At 33.9% G+C, this 17,403-nt stretch overlaps 1 protein-coding gene and 2 long non-coding RNA genes across 12 annotated transcripts in view; 1 reads left to right on the forward strand and 2 right to left on the reverse strand.

Annotated features, from left to right (window-relative positions):
- The window catches only part of LOC107639777, a 6,696-nt gene extending 1,819 nt beyond the window's left edge, over window positions 1–4,877 (forward strand). Inside the window, exons 4-8 of one of the 5 annotated variants that reach the window (XR_001620308.2) lie at window positions 269–392; window positions 582–1,689; window positions 2,600–2,722; window positions 3,486–3,541; window positions 4,593–4,877. This is a non-coding gene — a long non-coding RNA (uncharacterized LOC107639777). Of the gene's footprint in view, window positions 1–268; window positions 393–581; window positions 1,690–2,599; window positions 2,723–2,991; window positions 3,454–3,485; window positions 3,542–4,592 lie in introns of those variants that run through there. The other 4 variants (XR_002361680.1, XR_002361682.1, XR_002361679.1 and 1 more) reach the window with 4 other exon arrangements.
- LOC107639774 lies at window positions 5,462–11,319 on the reverse strand. 6 transcript variants are annotated; one of them, XM_021121665.1, is made up of 14 exons: window positions 10,926–11,025; window positions 10,750–10,862; window positions 10,179–10,351; window positions 9,978–10,081; window positions 9,788–9,868; window positions 9,318–9,421; window positions 9,128–9,214; window positions 8,779–8,981; window positions 8,207–8,408; window positions 8,067–8,117; window positions 7,881–7,979; window positions 7,726–7,785; window positions 7,295–7,419; window positions 5,464–6,643 (listed from the first exon to the last, which is right to left on the reverse strand). In XM_021121665.1, exons 3-14 carry the CDS (start codon window positions 10,235–10,237, stop codon window positions 5,524–5,526), a joined length of 2,295 nt encoding a protein of 764 aa, XP_020977324.1. In that variant the 5' UTR covers window positions 10,238–10,351; window positions 10,750–10,862; window positions 10,926–11,025; the 3' UTR covers window positions 5,464–5,523. The 6 variants fall into 6 exon arrangements, with proteins under 6 accessions (XP_020977323.1, XP_020977321.1, XP_016198864.1 ...); XM_021121664.1 differs by lacking the exon at window positions 10,750–10,862 and having other exon boundaries at window positions 5,462–6,643; window positions 7,881–7,931; window positions 10,926–11,319; XM_021121662.1 differs by lacking the exon at window positions 10,750–10,862 and having other exon boundaries at window positions 5,462–6,643; window positions 7,881–7,961; window positions 10,926–11,319.
- On the reverse strand, window positions 13,361–17,144 carry LOC110271216. The gene is made up of 2 exons (XR_002361683.1): window positions 16,905–17,144; window positions 13,361–16,709 (listed from the first exon to the last, which is right to left on the reverse strand). It is a non-coding gene; the product is annotated as an uncharacterized LOC110271216 (long non-coding RNA).

A 17,403-nucleotide genomic window follows, 5' to 3' on the forward strand; every position in this document is an offset into this window, starting at 1 on the left:
TGCTTTCCTTATCTTCCCTTTTAGTGTTTTGATAAACCCCAATTAAATTTTGCTAAGAATATATTTTAAATTTAAGTTCAATTTCTAATTGGTTTCCTTGAGATGATTACTACTTCTCATACTTGAATTTCACTTTTCTTAGTTCTTTTGTATGTGGAGTCTCCCTCCTTTTGCATTATCATGATAATTCTCCCCCTTTTACTTATTTGAGTAACATTATGATGAATTTATGGTAATTTGGTCCTTGAAATTTCTGTGTGGATTCCAGATTGTGGTATGTTGGTTACAAAATAATGGCGCCCAAACATGCACAAAGTGGATTACCTGCTAGAAGAGAATGCAAGATTCAAGAGGCTGCAACAACAGACATGCATCTACGTTTATATATCTAGGTAAACCTACATGCATATATTATATTTGTTACTCATTTAGATCAAGTTTTTGTTCTTCGCATTTTCATTACAAGTGATTTTGTTTGTTTATGTTTGCTTTAACAGTCATACTACTATCTCTTTTGCGAATCACTTTTAAGAAAATGTTTTACTAGAGTGATGTTGCAATTGTGTCTATCATTGTTGCAGCTTTCTGAACACGTGTGAATCAACAAAAGAAGAAGAGTATCCTGTACCAAACATTGATGATGGCACCGTTTTGAATATGTATCTAAATTCTTAATCAGGGTGCCATTTATTACTGCTACAATGTAATTGATGATTAAAAAAAACAAAAAAATAAGATCATATTTTAGTTAATCTGTAAGCTAAAGAAATGTAGTATAGGAATGTAAGAAAAATTTTGTGCAGGATAATGCTTTTTGTTTGTATCTTAAAACTAGGAAGATATAGGCATCACTGAGGAATGCAGTTCATGAGTTGTGTTAGTTTTTTCTTAATTCATTTTATTACTCAATATGTTTTTCTTGAATTCTATTGTTTTGCTTTTCGAAAAGATAAAATGGTAATAGAACTTTATGATTTGCTAATAGAACTTTATGATATTGTCTTTATGATGTTAACTATTATACAAATGACAGCATTCTCAATTAATTTTTCAGCATTTCTGTTTTCAAGCTTTTGTAATAGAAAAATGAAAACAAATTGTCATCTTTTAAGATTGTAAGGTTTCTAAGCTGTCATAAGGATGATTCTTGCTTCTACTAATTGTTGAGTGAAAAACTTTCTGTAGAAGGGATCCTGCTCCATCTATTTTCTCTTAATGCTCTCTCTTAATGTGAAAAAATTTTCAGTATAAGAATGTTCTCTGTTGCATGATTAATATATGTTATGTGATTGTTCTTTAAAGTTATTATTTAATTTCCTCCGTCTTTAGCTGTGTCCAGCAATTAAGAATTGCATATCAACATCTGAGAATATCACTGTCAATTTTTTTGGTGAATATATATTTACAAATATAAGACTATAATCAGTTTTGCTTACCTGTGATGTGTTTTGCTAAAACTATAACCAAGATTTTCATTATTATCTCAAATTGCTTGGGTTGTTGACATTCATGTTGCAATTGGGGATTTAGATATATTTTGCTTTTAGCAATGATAGTGATTGTAAGTAGAAGATAGTTACTTGAAGTTTGTCTTAAGGCTTCTCTTATTGATAGTGTCTTAAGGTGGGATGTCAAGGTTTTGGGGCTTAGTTCAAAGGTGGGAGGGAAATTGAGCAGCTCACCAATGAGGTATTTTATTTTATTTTGTTTGCATACTAATAAAATATAAGTGATAGGTAGGTAATGTTCAATGAATGTTGGCATTGTTGTTTTGTCTAGCTTGGATACTAACATTTTCTATTGACATGAAACTTTGTTCATCCTTTTGGCCTTAATGCTTATGTTGATAGATTTTATTTCTGGGTGGCTAATGATGTTTATTTACTTATTTTATCTGTCAGATGGAAATGAGTCATGATATGATTACTACGTGCATTATGTTCAAAACTATCTTGGTGTTTTTTTTTCCAAAAGTTCTGATTAAGTGTTTAGCACTTTAGCTTATCTAGATCTGCGACTTCATGACCAACTATTGTAGTATGAGTTAGTCTGCCACCAGTTTTTAAAATTGTGCTCCCTTTCTCATTAAGCTTCTCTCAGCATCTCAATTTTACAAGAGATACTGAAAAATATTATGTGATCCTTCTGCTGTTTCATTTTAGCGTGATCAAGTATTTATAATGTTCTATTTTAGCGTGATCAATTTTTTGCTCATAAATTAAAAAACTAAAAGACAAAATAGATTTATGAAACAAATTTTTTGCACTAACCCATATACAACATGTGTTTTCCTTTATACAAAAATGCTTTCTACTGAATATTTGCCACCATATTTTTCTTTGCCATTAGGTTAGTGCAAGTTGTAGCCTTTTTCATGGGATCAGAATGTGTATTTTCTGTTTGATACTAATTATATCCAATGGAAGATCAATCTGTAGTTTACTACTTGAAAAGGCAGAAGAAAATTATAAACTGGCTGTTTGGTCTCTGATTTTTATGTTTCTTAGAAGATCAATATGTAGTTTACTTTACTATTTTATATTTGCATTTTGGTGTTTGATACTAACAGAGATATTTATATCACAAATTTCATTTGCAGATTCCATAATACGAATTCCATGTCACTAGTGTTTAGTGTTCTTGAGGATCTTATTGAGCTTTTAGGGAGCAAAAGTAGCCTCATTGAAGAGGCAGGGAGCTCGCAATGTCTCCAATCAAATTGGTAGGTATCAATACTGCTTGCTATATTAGAAAGCAGTATCTAAGACTTATTTTTTCATTTGAGAAACTTATGATCTATGAATGAGAGACCCAACCTGTTGGCATTGGTAATTGAATTGCAGTTTGCATTAGTTTTAATTCAACTTAGTGATGAATATGATGAAATATGCTGTTATCTCTGGATGGCTATATAAGGTTCTAGACCAGTTAAATATTTTTTTAAAAAAAAATAAATAAAATACTTTGTAGAATAGCATATCATAGTTTGAGCTGTTTGGTTAAAAGCATCGGAACAAATAGGCCTATGCCTCAGGTTTTAATAAACTGGAAATTAAAAATTGTAAAGGATATTCATACAAATGGCCGATGTTTGATTAAACTGTATCATCATTGTGATTGTTCATCAGCCACTTATTCAATGTAGCTTTATGCTGATGATTAGGTTATGAATGCAATTCAAATATCATGTAAATATACAATTCCTTTTAATATCATTAGCCTCAAGGAAAAAAATTATTAATTGCTTTCTTTTACTGCAATCCAAAGCCAAAGAACCAACAATGTAATTAGTTTTATTGATAATCTAAGGAGAATATATAATATCTCAAGTAGCTAGAAAAAAATTATTAATTGCTTTCTTTATGTCAATGTTTTTAATTAGTATTATTTCATAAAATATCTCAATAACATTACTTTATATACTTAATATACATATATACATTTTGTGGAGGCTATTAAAACCATTATTTCTTTTAATGCTTCAGAGAAAAAAGTTGACAAGATAAAAGAACTTCTGAACGTTAATTCATGTTACTTAGAGGTAAGAAACTCTTTAATTCAAGTTACTAACAACTTTAATAGCTCTTGGCAGTAAAAGGAGGCTAATTCATGTAAGTGTTGAGTTTAATTCATTTATACTAAATCAACTGATATAAAGATATTTTTCTTGGTAAAAAGAAGCCTTTGGCTAATGCACTATGAGGAAGTTTTAAACATATAATAGGATCTAATAATATAACTAAATACCACTTAGTATTTGTTGTTTGTATAGTGATAATATAAATTATTTTTATTAAAGTTTTAAACACACAAACATAATAGCTTTTACATTTAAGAAAAATTCACTAATATGGACTAAAAAAATGATAAGATTATTCAGTCTTAGAAAAATAAATAATGGAACAGTCTTATACACTGTATAATAAATTTTTATACAGAAAAATTTGTTCAAATTAAAAGTAACAAATATTAATATTAATAATCCAGTACCAACAAATTTTTATAATGGATTAAACATTTGGCCTGCGCGTAGCGCAGGTCTTACACTAGTATAGATGTATGAAAATAGAGAGCTCAGGACTGAGTTAACAACAGAATCATAACTACGTCACAACTAAGCTATACTTTTTTTATCTTCCTTGATCTCACTCTCTTTAACAGTATTATTTATCTCACTCTCTTTAACAGTATTATTTTACTCAATGCTCTCTCTGTTCTGTGCCCTCTTTTATGTATGTCACTGTCTTTTCTCTTTCCACACGAGGAATGTGTCATGTGTGATGTGAAACTTAAAAATTATAACTTTATTAGAAGTTTTATGTTGAAGGATCTTAGAGGAAGTAGACGTAATTTTCTCTTATTTTGTTGGAACAGTAACCATTTGTAAAGTATGTATGGATGAATTTAAAAGAACTCACCCTTGTTAACTGAATGCAAAATTATCACAAGTGCTTAGGAATGTGAATTTTATCTGCATAAGTTGAGTTGTGAAGTCATAAGTAGATTTAGGACTTGTATCTATACAACCCAAGTGTATGTGACTCATTGTGATTATTGTAATTGAACTCATAAAAGTGAACTGATAATCATAGGATTGTAGCAAGCAACAAATAAAGTATAGCGAAGAGAATATTGAAGAATGAGCAGCAGTGGCGGCAAGGTGGAGTGTGTTACCAGAGCTTCTGGTTACATGGCTTCATGGATCGTTAAGTTTCTTCTTAATCACAGTTACATTGTTCGTGGCACAAACCTGTTACTATTCTACCGTCACTTCTTTTTATTTATTTGTTTATCAGTGTAATTATGTATTCTTTAAACATTATTCTTTATTCAGCTTTTATAGGAAAGAGAAAATAAAAAGTAACTAACTTTCCTAATTTTTTGACCAATTGAAATGTGAAAATGGGTAGTTCAAATGTAATTCTCTTAAAAAGCCTTGAGGGCGCCAAGGAGATACTACAGCTGTTGAAGCTTTGAAGACGGTTCCTACGATTCTGTTGTTCAAGGCTGTCATTGTGTATTTTATATTGCGTCTCTCTTTTATCATGATGTCAATTATCTGTAGGTTCGGTTCCGTTTTGTTCCATTATACATTATTCCATCCAATTCCATTCACACGATGATAATGCGACTGTTAATAAAATAATTAAATTACATAGCTTTTGATATTATTTGGAACAATGTGATTCTTTCACTAAAAAATCCGTGAAACACTAACAGAACTTCATCACCTATATGTAATGAACCAATTATTTAGTAGAAGAAAAAAAAATGATCATAAAAATTAATTTTGCAAAATATTAACAAAAATAAAAAAAAGATATGGAAAGAAATAAAGAAAAATATAAAATAAATGATGACTAATATAATAAATATAATTTGAAGTAGATATAAAAAATAAATTAGATTATATTAATCAATTTATACATATTTAAAAAAATAATATTAATATTAAAAATATAGAATAACATCAGACGCCTTATAAATATGTACAGTTCCTGACTTATATTTTATACAAGAGATTCAATCTTCTTGAGTAGCTTCATCATCACCTTCATCCATGGCATCATCCTGCTTTTCATTCTCTTCAACATGGTCACAACATTGAGTTTCTTCATCAGACATAGCTCCACCCTCTGCATTGATTCTACCTTCATTGCCACTGTTGCTACAACTCTGCGTGTCCGAGTCAGTTGAACTGCCATCTTTCTCTTGCTTTTCACCACAATTATATGCAGAACCTCCAAACTTCTCCCTCAAATCAGGAGCAACAATGCCAATCATATCCCGGAGTGCTTGCCGCTCATTCCGTTTAGCGGCAGCATCATCGGTGTTCTGACTCTCAGCCACCACAATATTTGAATCATGCAATGGGCCACAACCTTCGTTATTGTCTCTGCTTGGAGATTCATTGTCTCCATGCACAGAAGGGGCTGTACTGCAAGCCCAGCTGCCAGCAACTTCGGATGTTAAAAGGTCTGCTGTTCTGATTGTGCCTCCAACTTCGGTATCCTCAATAACTTTTTCAGTGTCTGTAGGATCATGTAATTGCAACGGATGCGAAACACGATTATCATGGGCTTGCTCCTCAGTTTCTTGTACATTTACATCATCATCACACTGCATAGTGTCCCCATCTAGAGGACCAGATTTATTTAAATCAACATGCTTTATGCCATAATTTGAAGGACTTTCAGTTCCCAGAACACACCCAGTACCGCCAACAACTCCATCCATCATAGCTGCAGCACCATCAATATCAGAACCAAAGCCACCTCTTACATCATGGTCATGATCTGCACTGGTGAACTCTTGTGTATTATGGCATTCTTGACTTCTTACCTCACAGTCATGCTTCTCAGTGACACTAGCTTCATTGCTTGAGGTTTCTACTTGATCTCTGTTGCGCTTCTGTGTAGATGCAGTTGAGCCTGCCTTTGCAGTATTTTTGCTATGGTATCCTGCAACTTCTCCCTCTCTTCCAGGGGTTCCACCGATAACTCCATCCATATCTACAGAAGTATTCTCGTAATTCTCTTCGTCTTCAAGAGTTCTTTGCATAGCCTTTAATTGCTCCTGTTGCTTAGCAAAGAGTACTTGTATCTCCTCAGTAGTGGAATAAAATGCCCTTAGTTGTGTTTCCCTGCATGACATCAATGAGCTTCAGTGGCAAAATCAAAGCATAATGCGGGTGTAGATGTTGCCTCTTAAAGTTAAAGTGCCGATCAGCATTTAATACAAACAGTGCAACGATGCAGCATGTTAACCAACAGGGACTACTAAACAAAGCTGATTAACTTAGCATGAATGACATATCCAACAGATGAATACCAGGATCCACAATTTTTACTGCAATGACATTGTTGAGTAGTCCATTCTAATAAATAAAACAAAAACTATTCAGCCGCAGTCCTACTTTTATTTAGGCTCAATTGCTCTGCTAATTGCTTTCATATTCTTGAAGATGTTTATACATCCTTTATTCTTCAAATTTTCAGGATAGCTAAAATCCATTCAGAATCTATGATAGTAATGTTCACATAACCATAATATACACACTGGTGATAATTCTAATTAAGTCAAAGAATTCTCGTTCCTATCTATTTTAATCACCAATTTAAGAAAAAAAAATATTATATGTAAACTGTAAAGCAAGCCAAACAATTACAGTATTCAAGTAAAGTAGCCCATGCTGCGATGTCCTCTAATATTCTTTTATACATACAGGTTCATCCTTACATAATTTTCACTACAGTTGTCCAGTGATCATATTAAACAGAAACTTGTTCCTTACCGAAGCATAAGTCTTTCCCTGGCACCTCTTAACCTCCTCCTCTCAAAATCTAGATCCCGCATTGCGGCATTTATCTCAAGCTCAAGAATAGAAACTTTAGCCCATGCTTCTTCTCGAGCTGCCTGCTAACAACAGCAACAAATATTTTCAGTTTCACATAAAGAAACTTCACCACCAAAAGAAAAGAAGTAAGAGCTAAAAAAAATGAATAACAGATAGAATAGAATAAGGGGGATATTGAATTAGAAAGCTAAAGCAACTTATTAATTAGAATTTATCAGTCTAGCAACATATAAATAAGATACTGTCATACTCTGAAGTCACACAGAAATAAGTCATCAACAGTAACAGCAATCGGTGGAAAGCAGACATCATTTAGACAAACACCTTTATACAAAAACATTCTTGGAACATGAAATTCCGATATCTACCTTTTCACTCTCAAGGTCTTTGCTTAATCTTCTTGTTTCCTCTTCAAGTTCTTCTATTTTCTGCTCCATGAATTTGCATTTTCGTTCAGCGAAATAGTAAACAAATCCAAAATATGAAAAGGGGACATAATACACACACAAAACCATATGATTACCTTTGTTTGATTTGCAGTGGTCAGCTTCTCCTCATGCAATTCAGTTTCCAACTGGCGAACCTTATTATCAGACACAACCATCTTTTGCCTAGTATCCTCCTGCAACAAAATGGAACGAAGGTACAAACCTATTTATGAAATACACAGTTGTCTCCCATTGTAGGCTAAACATAAGCAGAACCATACCAGTTTGGACCTCAAGGTTTCAACTAGCAAACACCTTTCTCTCTCTGACTCCTACAACATACAGAAAGAATGACAGCTTATAAGCTTCAAAAGTAAAGGGAGTATAGTTTCTTACTACTTTAGTGACAAAACCTTCAAACCTGAAGCTTATTTATTGTTTCATGTAGTTCTCTTTCTCTTCTTAAGGCAGCATCAGTGTGTCGTCTTAATTCCTCTTGAGCCTCAGACTGGGCTCTAAAAACAGCAGCCTTTAGATCAGTTGTGGCCTTTTCCCGCTCATCTTTTCGCTGAGTCCGCTCGTCATCTAATTGTTCCTTGAGTTCAGCTATATTTACTTTCTGACTGCATGCAGAGGAGCAAGTGAGAGGGACTCAATTATAAAACATACAGCTAGCGTAACCAGGGTGGGGGCAAAAAGTTTAATACTAAGCATGGTACCAAAAGGTCCATCCTCCTCCAACAGTCAATACTAAAATTCATCCCAGGATGTTACACACAAGAATATAGACACATGTACATAAGCACTAAATCATTCCACATTGCCAATTCTCATTGCAATATAAAAATCAGTCAATCAACGATCAGTTCAAGCTCAAACTACATAAAAATGAACAACTTCACTCCTATGACACTTGCATCAACCATTGAGGACTAAAGTAGTGAAGAACTCAACAATCAAGAATTAAATAGCTCAGAATTATATAGATCATACCTACTTATTATAGCATTTGCTTCAGCACATGACTGCATAGAAGCACTCAGCCTTTCATTGAGGTCTTCGATGGCATGTTTCTGTTCAGCAGTTACTCTATTAACATCACCTAGTTCCTTGTATTTTAGATCTACACTCTGTTGTAATTCTTTTAATTGATCAAGGTAACATTTTGCAACAGACTTCTTGGCTGATTGTAATTCCTATAAAATGGATTGTGGATTAGGTAAGACATTGTAGACCATATATTGATATAACAAAGAACAACTTGAGATTGAACATTTTATTTTAAAATCTGCATGCAGAGTTTTAGGAGAGAACATAAATTGAAAATGCATCAGCTACATACACTTTCATGACGATCAGCAGCAACACGGTTGTCATTACGCAAAGTATCAATTAATACCACCTGATTCTCCAACTGCTTCCTCAGCTCCTGCCAAGAATAAGATAGGATACAATTAACATGAGGAAAAAGAAGGGTAAGAAAGGAGGAGTTTACAGTGCTTAGGATATTGCATCCTTTTAAATTAACGTACTGTGTTTGATCTTTGAAGGCTTCGAAAATCATCAAGAGAAATGGGACCTTCGGGGGCACCAATGCCTAAGCCTTTCAATCTCTTGCTTTCAAAGGCACAACGCTCTATATATTCAAGATAAGAAAAAGTAAGACAGAAATTTTAAAAGCACCACAAACTCAAATAAAACAAATATCTATATCAACCCTGATGTATCTTTCACATAACTTTCTGATAGAAAATTACATTATATATCATAATTATCAATTAGATGTAATATAAATTTCACAACGAATAGGAAGTAAACAGTTGATCACATGAAGTTATATGAAGAAGCTGCAAATGTCAAAATCAAATGTATAGGAAAATTATGAATATTACAACATGCTATAATATAATTTTCAAGCTTGAATTCTATAATGAACATAATAGGAGTAGAATGCTATAATGACACAAACTAGTAAATTAAATTTGGTTAATCATAACATTACCTGCTTTTCGCTTAGCAGCTGCATTATCTGGCATGGGGGAGGACAAAAGCACCTCTCGATATACAAAAGAAAATGTAAGATCTGTATCAAAAGATACAAAATATTTTTTGAGGGAACCAAAAAACCTGAAATCCCATTTATTAAAGAAAAATGAAAATTCTGACTTCTGATAACTGGAAAGCATTCATACCGTGCTGAGGAGGAGCAGCAAACGATATAATATCACCATGGAAAACTTTGACAGCAGGACCATTCTTTTTTAACTTCTCCCAGTTAAGGTAAGTTCCATTTGTGCTGAACAACACTTTACAAAAATCAGAATATGACAAGGGAGAGAAATTTTTCCACAAGAAGGATAGAAATAGTCAAACTCTGAAAAAGAATCCACAACCTTGTATCTTTCAAGAAAATTGATGTTGTGTCCACCATATTTTCGTTTGTAACCGACATCCTGTATATTCTGCAATGATTTGCACTAATGTTGTTCGAATCAATCTGGAATCGCACATCATCCACCAATCGGCCGATGCAGTGCTCATTGGCAGTTAGTAAAATATTAATTCCCTGGTCAGAATCAACCATTCAACCAAATCAAATCAAATGAAGAGGAGTAACCAATAGTTACAGAAAAAGAACAATTAAATGAAGAAAAGGTGCCAAAACCATTGGTCACACAGCTGCGTTCAACTACCACTGAATGTAATTTCATAATAACTTTGTTGCAAATCCATACATATTTACAGCACAGTTCAATCTTGTTGACATATATTAAGAGTCTGTTTATTTGACCATATTTTGTAATTAAAAAAAGTTTTTTTTCTTAATTGCTTTGAAAAAATTCTCTTCCTTTGCAGACTGTTTGAACAATATATAAATGAATAAACAAACTGAAATATCTAAACGCAAACTAATGCCCAAATTATTGCATGCATGTAATCAGCACAAGTTCATAAGGTCATTACTGTATCCGGTAGGTCGTGGCTTATATCAGAGATCAAGCTGCAAGCTTGTCACTTTTCACTTTCAGAGGCAAAACGGTTCACTTCACTTGCATTTTTCAAATAAAAAAACGCAACTACAAAGAAAACTATGAATTAGAGCAACTGAGATTTTATCTGAGATGAGAGAAAGAACGAACCTGGAGCCTTTTGCGGGCATTGTTGGAGATAGCGGTGAGGACGCCCCAAACTTGAGGATCAGAGAAGTGAAGAGGTTGAGATGCAATGTTTGAAGCAACGGAAACAATGCGATCCCTTGCGGTGGGGCTCGACGCTTGCTTCTGCGGTGAGTTCTCGTTACCAGCAGGAGGAGGAAGAAGCTTCAAAGCTTTGGTGATAGGGGATTCCGATTTCTCGTTCTCCACCGCCATTGACATTACAGAGTGAGGGGTGTGACTGAGAATGAGAAAGGGAAAAGGAGGAAATTTGGCGGGGATTTTGAAACCCTAAATTGATTGATTTTTGGGAGGGAAATGTAGTTAAGTGATGAAAGTGGGGTTGGCGGGTGACTTACTGACTTCTCATGTTGACAATGATTGATTGCTTGTTTCGCTAGCTTGCCTTGCAAGCCTTCCATTTTATTTTATTAAAATATTTATCAATTGGAATTCAACTATTTATTATTTATTGTCAATGAATTAATTATATGCACTAATTTTATATCAAATCAACTTGATTTGTTTTTAGGTCAATTTAGAGACCAGAATTAAACGAGAATATATAACTCAAAAACGTAAGACAACATTTTGTTTATTTACATCAAGTTTTTGGGAGGCTCATTCAAGACTTACTCGAACTATTAGTCAACAGAAAATCAAAGCGTTGGTTTCAGCTAATACCTAATAGGGATAGAGATAGAAAAAAAAAAAAGAAGAGGGTTTCGCGATTTGTGGATCCATCAAATAAATGCAATAATTGGTAAGAATAAAAAAAATAATAGGTATAATAATTTATTGAGTAAAAAATTTTAAATAGACAATAAAATATTAGAATTGAGTCTAAATTTAAATTAACATGACCCATATATACCTCTTATCTTATAGTTTAAATTATTTTTTTTCCTCTGCTATGTTTATATACCATTTTGTTTTTTTTTTTTTGTTTACATGTTAAATTTTTTTTTTTCAAATGAATAGATCAAATTCAAACATAAAAAATTTATTTATAGAATATAAAAGAATATTTTTGTTTATGTCAAGTCTAAAAAAATAAGTATAGTCTACAAAAAAAGAGAAAGATCTAAAAGATCCTTTTAAAATTGTTTAATTTGTGTGGTAAGTGGATCTGATTCGATTTTGACAACGAAAAAGGACTCTTAATTACACTAATGTGTATATCTATAATCTCGCTCCTTATTTGGAATGTGGGATAACAACTCTTCCAAATCAATAGGGAGTAATTACTCACCACTTTAGATGGAGGAATTATATAAAGGTAGTTAATCTATCATCCTAACGGTATAAAAATACCTCATCATATATAGGTATTTTGAAAATTTTAATTAAAATATTTGTCTAAAATTTTTACTAACTTAAATATCAGAATTCTTTGTACGTACCACTTTCATTTTCATTTAAAGAATTTAGACGACTTTACTTTGATGAGAAAGACGTCAAAATCTTCATTAAAAAAAGTTTAAACCTCACATCCAAATCCAAATCATCAGTTTCAAATAATCTTTGAAACAGTTTCTAATAAAATAATTATAAACACAAAAGATTAGTTATTACCAATTAAACTATATTTACCCCCACACCATTTAATGTATATCCGTCCTTGGAAACAACAAATTAAAGCACTTGTAAGATAGCTCGGGAGAGGAGAGGATAATAACTTAATGATGGCATAGTAATTTTAGGATTTGGATTTGTTTTTTGGGTTTAGCTAACATGTGTCTTAAAGACACATGATAAATTTATTATTAATAAAAAATTTTAAATATTTATTTTTTTGTGACTAAATATTTTTATTTTTATTTTTTTGGGTGACTTAAAACACACAAAAAAAAGAAACAAGCTCAAATAGCAGAAGAACAAAAACTAGAAGCAACTATATCTTTCTACAGAATAGAATTCAAGTTGTCTCTAGGCTCGAGCTAAACTGTATGAGAAGCGTTGTTTCTAGCTCCAAAACTTTCACTATCCAATCCGCAACACGGTTCGCATTCCTTCTCACAAATTCAAATTGCACATCCCAATTCTTGGATAAAAGATCATAAAGCTTGAAAATAATGTCTCTGTCCCTAACTGTAAAATGATTATGAATATTCTTCAAAACCAAATATGTCTCTAAAAAATTTGTTTTACAGATCGCCCACTTGCAACCAGCTTCCCAAGCTAGCATGAGACCTTGCCATATTGTCAACAACTCAACAATTTATAGGCTGAGGTGGAATAGCGTTGGAACAACCAAGAAGCCATCTTTCTCTTTCGTCTCTCAAAACGCATTTAAAACCAGCCATCTGCATATCTTGAATTAAGCTTGCATCACAGTTAACCATAAAGCAATTGCTAGAAGGAGGGTTTCACACATATCTCCACTCCGAAATAAAGTTTGTAGATTGGGCGTTTCTTAAAGAAACCAACTCATATTTAGACTTCTAATTAACATTGTCACTTTCATGTCAGACCAAGGTTCGCTAGGATTGAACACATCTTGTTATCTATGCTTCTAAATCCACTAAATTTTCGCCGCTAGTAGTCCTTCTCTACCCTTTAAACTCTATTTGAGCCAAAAGAAAAAATCTGCAGTACTATAATTAACAACATAAGATAGACCAAGACTATGCCAAATAGCATTTACTTTGTCACAATTACGAAAAACAATGCAAGGTAAATGATGATTTCCACAGCGCTGATGACAATTACTTGTGGCCAAGTTTCGAGTGCACCGAAGCTCATTAGTAGGGATGGCATCATGCAAAGTTTGCCACAACAACAACCTAATCTTCTCCGGAATAAACATCTTCCACAACCAATTCCAGTTATCATTGTCATCCTAGTGGTACTTTCTTTTAGCTAACCATTGGTATTCTTAATTTGTGGTGTAATCGGCAGAGGAGGAAGGATTCTAAAACCAACCATAAACGTCATGACAAAGACCAGGGATGGGCAAATTTTTTAAAATGAGTTCTACATTTTCTAGAAGGGAAGAATATAGCTTGCTGAAATTCTAACTTCTATTATGTATCACATCACCAATCGAAAGATGGAGATCAGTTATATGAACATAAGAAATGGTATCTGCCAAATTATCAAAAGGAGACCACGGTTCAAACCATAATGATTGGTCCAAGTTCCCACAACACCACACAAAACCATCTTTTAAGTGTTTATAAGCCTTCATAACACTCTTGTAAACCTGAGATGCTCTATTCGTATTTTTCCAACCTTTGAAAGGAGAAAAATATTTCTTGGTCAGGAGTTCCGTCCAAAGCTTGTCTTTGCTATGGAAAAGTTACCAAACGAGCTTTTCGAGAAGAGCTATGTTAACACACTGCGAATCACGGACACACAAGCCTCCAAATTTTTTAGGAGTTACAACCTTGTCCTACTTTACAAGAGCTAAGCCCTTCTTGTCCGCCTGACCCTTCTAAAAGATTTGTCTCATCATCGAATCAATTCTCTCACAAGCATAGGTTGAAAGATAAAAAATCTGTATTTGATATATTGGTATAGAGGACAGAACCGATTTAACCAAACAAAGTCTACTTGCCTTGTTGAGAAGACGTCCTTTCTAATTAGCCAGTCTGCCATAAACTTTTTCAATTACCTCCTAAGCTATCCTCTTTGTTGTTCTCCCATGGCCAATATTGACACCTAAATACTTTTCCAAAATTTGAGTAAATTAAATATGAGAGACCCCCGACAACGCCTCTTTTCTCCTTTGAAAAATATTCTTTAGAGCAAAAAGCCTTAAACTTGGACAGATTAACTTTCAATCCTAAAACTTTGGTAAACAGATTAAGGGTTTGTATTACCATTGCGACTTGGGATCTGATTGCTTTACGAAAAAGAATAAGGTTGTCAGCAAACATCAAGTATAAAATTCGAGGACCTCCTTTGGAAATAGCAACTGGACTCCAAGATTCATTAGTCACAAGATGAGAGATGAGACAAGCCAATTGCTCCATACACAATACAAACAAATAAAGCGATAACGGATCACCTTGTCAGAGTTCTCTTTTCATATTAAAGTTCTGCAACCTTTCATCATTCCATAAAATCGATAACGAGGAGGAGCAGATACAATTCATGATCAATTTATTTGTACTGCCAGGAAAGCCAAAACTTTGAAGGGAATGATGAAGGAATCTCCAATCCAACCTATCAAAAGCCTTCTCAAGGTCAATTTTGAATGCAACAGTCCCCCTCTTTGATTTGGTCTTTCGCATAAAGTTAAGGATCTCTTAGACAATAATGATGTTCTCACTAGTACTTTTTCCCGAAATAAATCCTGCCAATAGAGGACCAATCACCTCTATTAGAAAGGAACGAAGACAAGTCACCAACACCTTGGTAATAATGTTATAAGTCACATTGTATATGCTGATCGGCCTGAAATCCTTCATTGCAATGAGGCTATCAACCCTCAAAATGAGAACAATAAGAGTCTCAAAAATAGAACCATCCAAAATTTCTCCCGAAAAGGCTCTACAAACAATCCTCCAGACATCTCATCCTAATATTCCTTAAAGAACAAAGCTTGGAACCCATCTAGACCTGGAGCCTTAAAGGCATTCATCTCCATGACAACATGTCTTACTTCCTCAAAGGAGACCGGTTTAGTTAGAGTCTCGCAAGCTTCTTGACTAAGATGCAGAAGGGGAATACCATCCAGAACATTAAACTTTACATTCTTCCGAAAACAATAGAGACACTGGAAGAACTTATTAGCTTCCTCCTTTAAAGAATAAGCATCATTAGACCAAGTACTATTCTCTAACATAAGGTTATAAATTTTATTCCTTTTTCTTCTGACAAGAGTTTGGAGGTAAAAAAAACTCATGTTTCTGTCTCCGAACTTCACTCATTTCTCTCTAGACTTTTGGTACCAAAAGAGTTCTTCTCTTAGAAGAATAGAATTGAGCTCTTTTTGAAGCCTATTTTCTTCATCCTTGAAATGCTGATCATCAAGACTCTTCAACAAAAATTGAACTTTGCTAATTTATCCTTCAAGCTCCCTTTTCTTAACACAAATATTACCAAAAACCTCCAAATTGAATTTCTGAGCATCCTTTGCCACAACAACAAGACTTTTTGAAACATCCAAAGAGCCAAAACCCATGCCTTATGAACTACCTCACAGAACAAGGGGTAGGTGGTCCGTGCAGCTTGGAACCTAAAAGGATGATTTTTAGATTTTTGATTCGCTTCATCTAGTTGACTCTTAACAATGATAGAGGAATGATCGGAATGTAATCTACTAAAAATCTCATAGAAAGCCTCTGAAAATAACAAACGCCATTCTCTATTGATGAAAGCCTTATCCAGCTTTTTTGGAACCTCCAAGCCCCCTTTTACTCTCCTGTGCCAAGAAAATCTTCTCCCTTTAGCTCCCATATCTATAAGCCCACAATTATCTATGGTCGTTGCGAAGGCTTGAGATCTATTGGCATGAAAAGCTCCTCTCTTTACTTCAGATGATACAAGCACTTCATTAAAGTCACCTATGATTAACCAAGGACAAGAAATACCCGCGGCTGTCTTGGTAAGGTAGTTCTAAAAATCTGAATGACGATGAGCTTGTGGGTGGGCATAAATCGTACTGCACATCCAAATACAAGAGCCCTTATTCACCTTAATAGTAACACAGTGATCAGTAATGTCCACGAGTCTGCTCTGATTCCAAGACCTATCTGCTAGAACCCAAATGCCACCATTTTGCCCTCTCTCCGATATATCCACTTCATAATAACCCGACTTCTGCCAACAAATTTTTATTTTATCAAACAAAATATGAGTCTCAATTAAGATAAGAAATAAATGATGAAATTTTTTCAAAATTTCTTTAAGATGAACACGGGCCAAACTTTCTGAAGCCACATTCACATTCCAAGTTAATACACAATTTTTCACTATCCATAATAACAAAATTGAAATAGAGAAAAAACACTCTACCTGATTCAAGTGTTAGAAACCCCCTCTTCCAATACCTCCTTTCCTTTCCATTTTCTACTCTAATTGGCTTCTAACCTCTCTCCATGTTCCCGAATTCTTCCATCTTGCGGTGAATTTCGGAAAGATATCGGCCTTAGACGCTTTCTGGTGAAATAAAGAGATGGTATTTCTTGTTTGCTCCCACTAGGATCTGCTTCTGTGTCACCCTTCAAAGAGTTGTTCTTCATTACATAATTGCTTTTTTTATTAAAGGCTTTAGACATGTGGGTCTTAGAGGGGCCATAAATTTTTGACCTGCTAGAGGAGCTGACCACAAGAATAGGTTTCATGGTAGTGGGCTTTTTGCCTCTTTCTCTTGGCTCAGAGATGTTTTTGGCCGGACCTTTGTTGCTTTGTCCGTTTTTACCTTTTTTTCTTCCTTTGTTTTTAACTACCTTGGTCCACCCATCTGATCCCTCCTCATTTAAATTTGCATGATTCTCGCCTGATTCCCCATGCA

This window comes from Arachis ipaensis, chromosome B04 (genome assembly GCF_000816755.2).
Source record: "Arachis ipaensis cultivar K30076 chromosome B04, Araip1.1, whole genome shotgun sequence".
Classification (NCBI taxonomy): Eukaryota; Viridiplantae; Streptophyta; class Magnoliopsida; order Fabales; family Fabaceae; genus Arachis; species Arachis ipaensis.

Excerpts from the sequence above, each read along its gene's own strand:
- LOC107639774 (XM_016343377.2), bottom strand. The coding sequence starts at position 11,162 with ATGTCAATGGCGGTGGAGAACGAGAAATCGGAATCCCCTATCACCAAA. Across the intron at positions 8,409-8,778 it reads GCAAATGCTATAATAAGTAG|TCAGAAAGTAAATATAGCTG; the intron begins GTATGATCTATA and ends CTCTGCATGCAG. Across the intron at positions 8,118-8,206 it reads AAACAATAAATAAGCTTCAG|GAGTCAGAGAGAGAAAGGTG; the intron begins GTTTGAAGGTTT and ends TGTATGTTGTAG.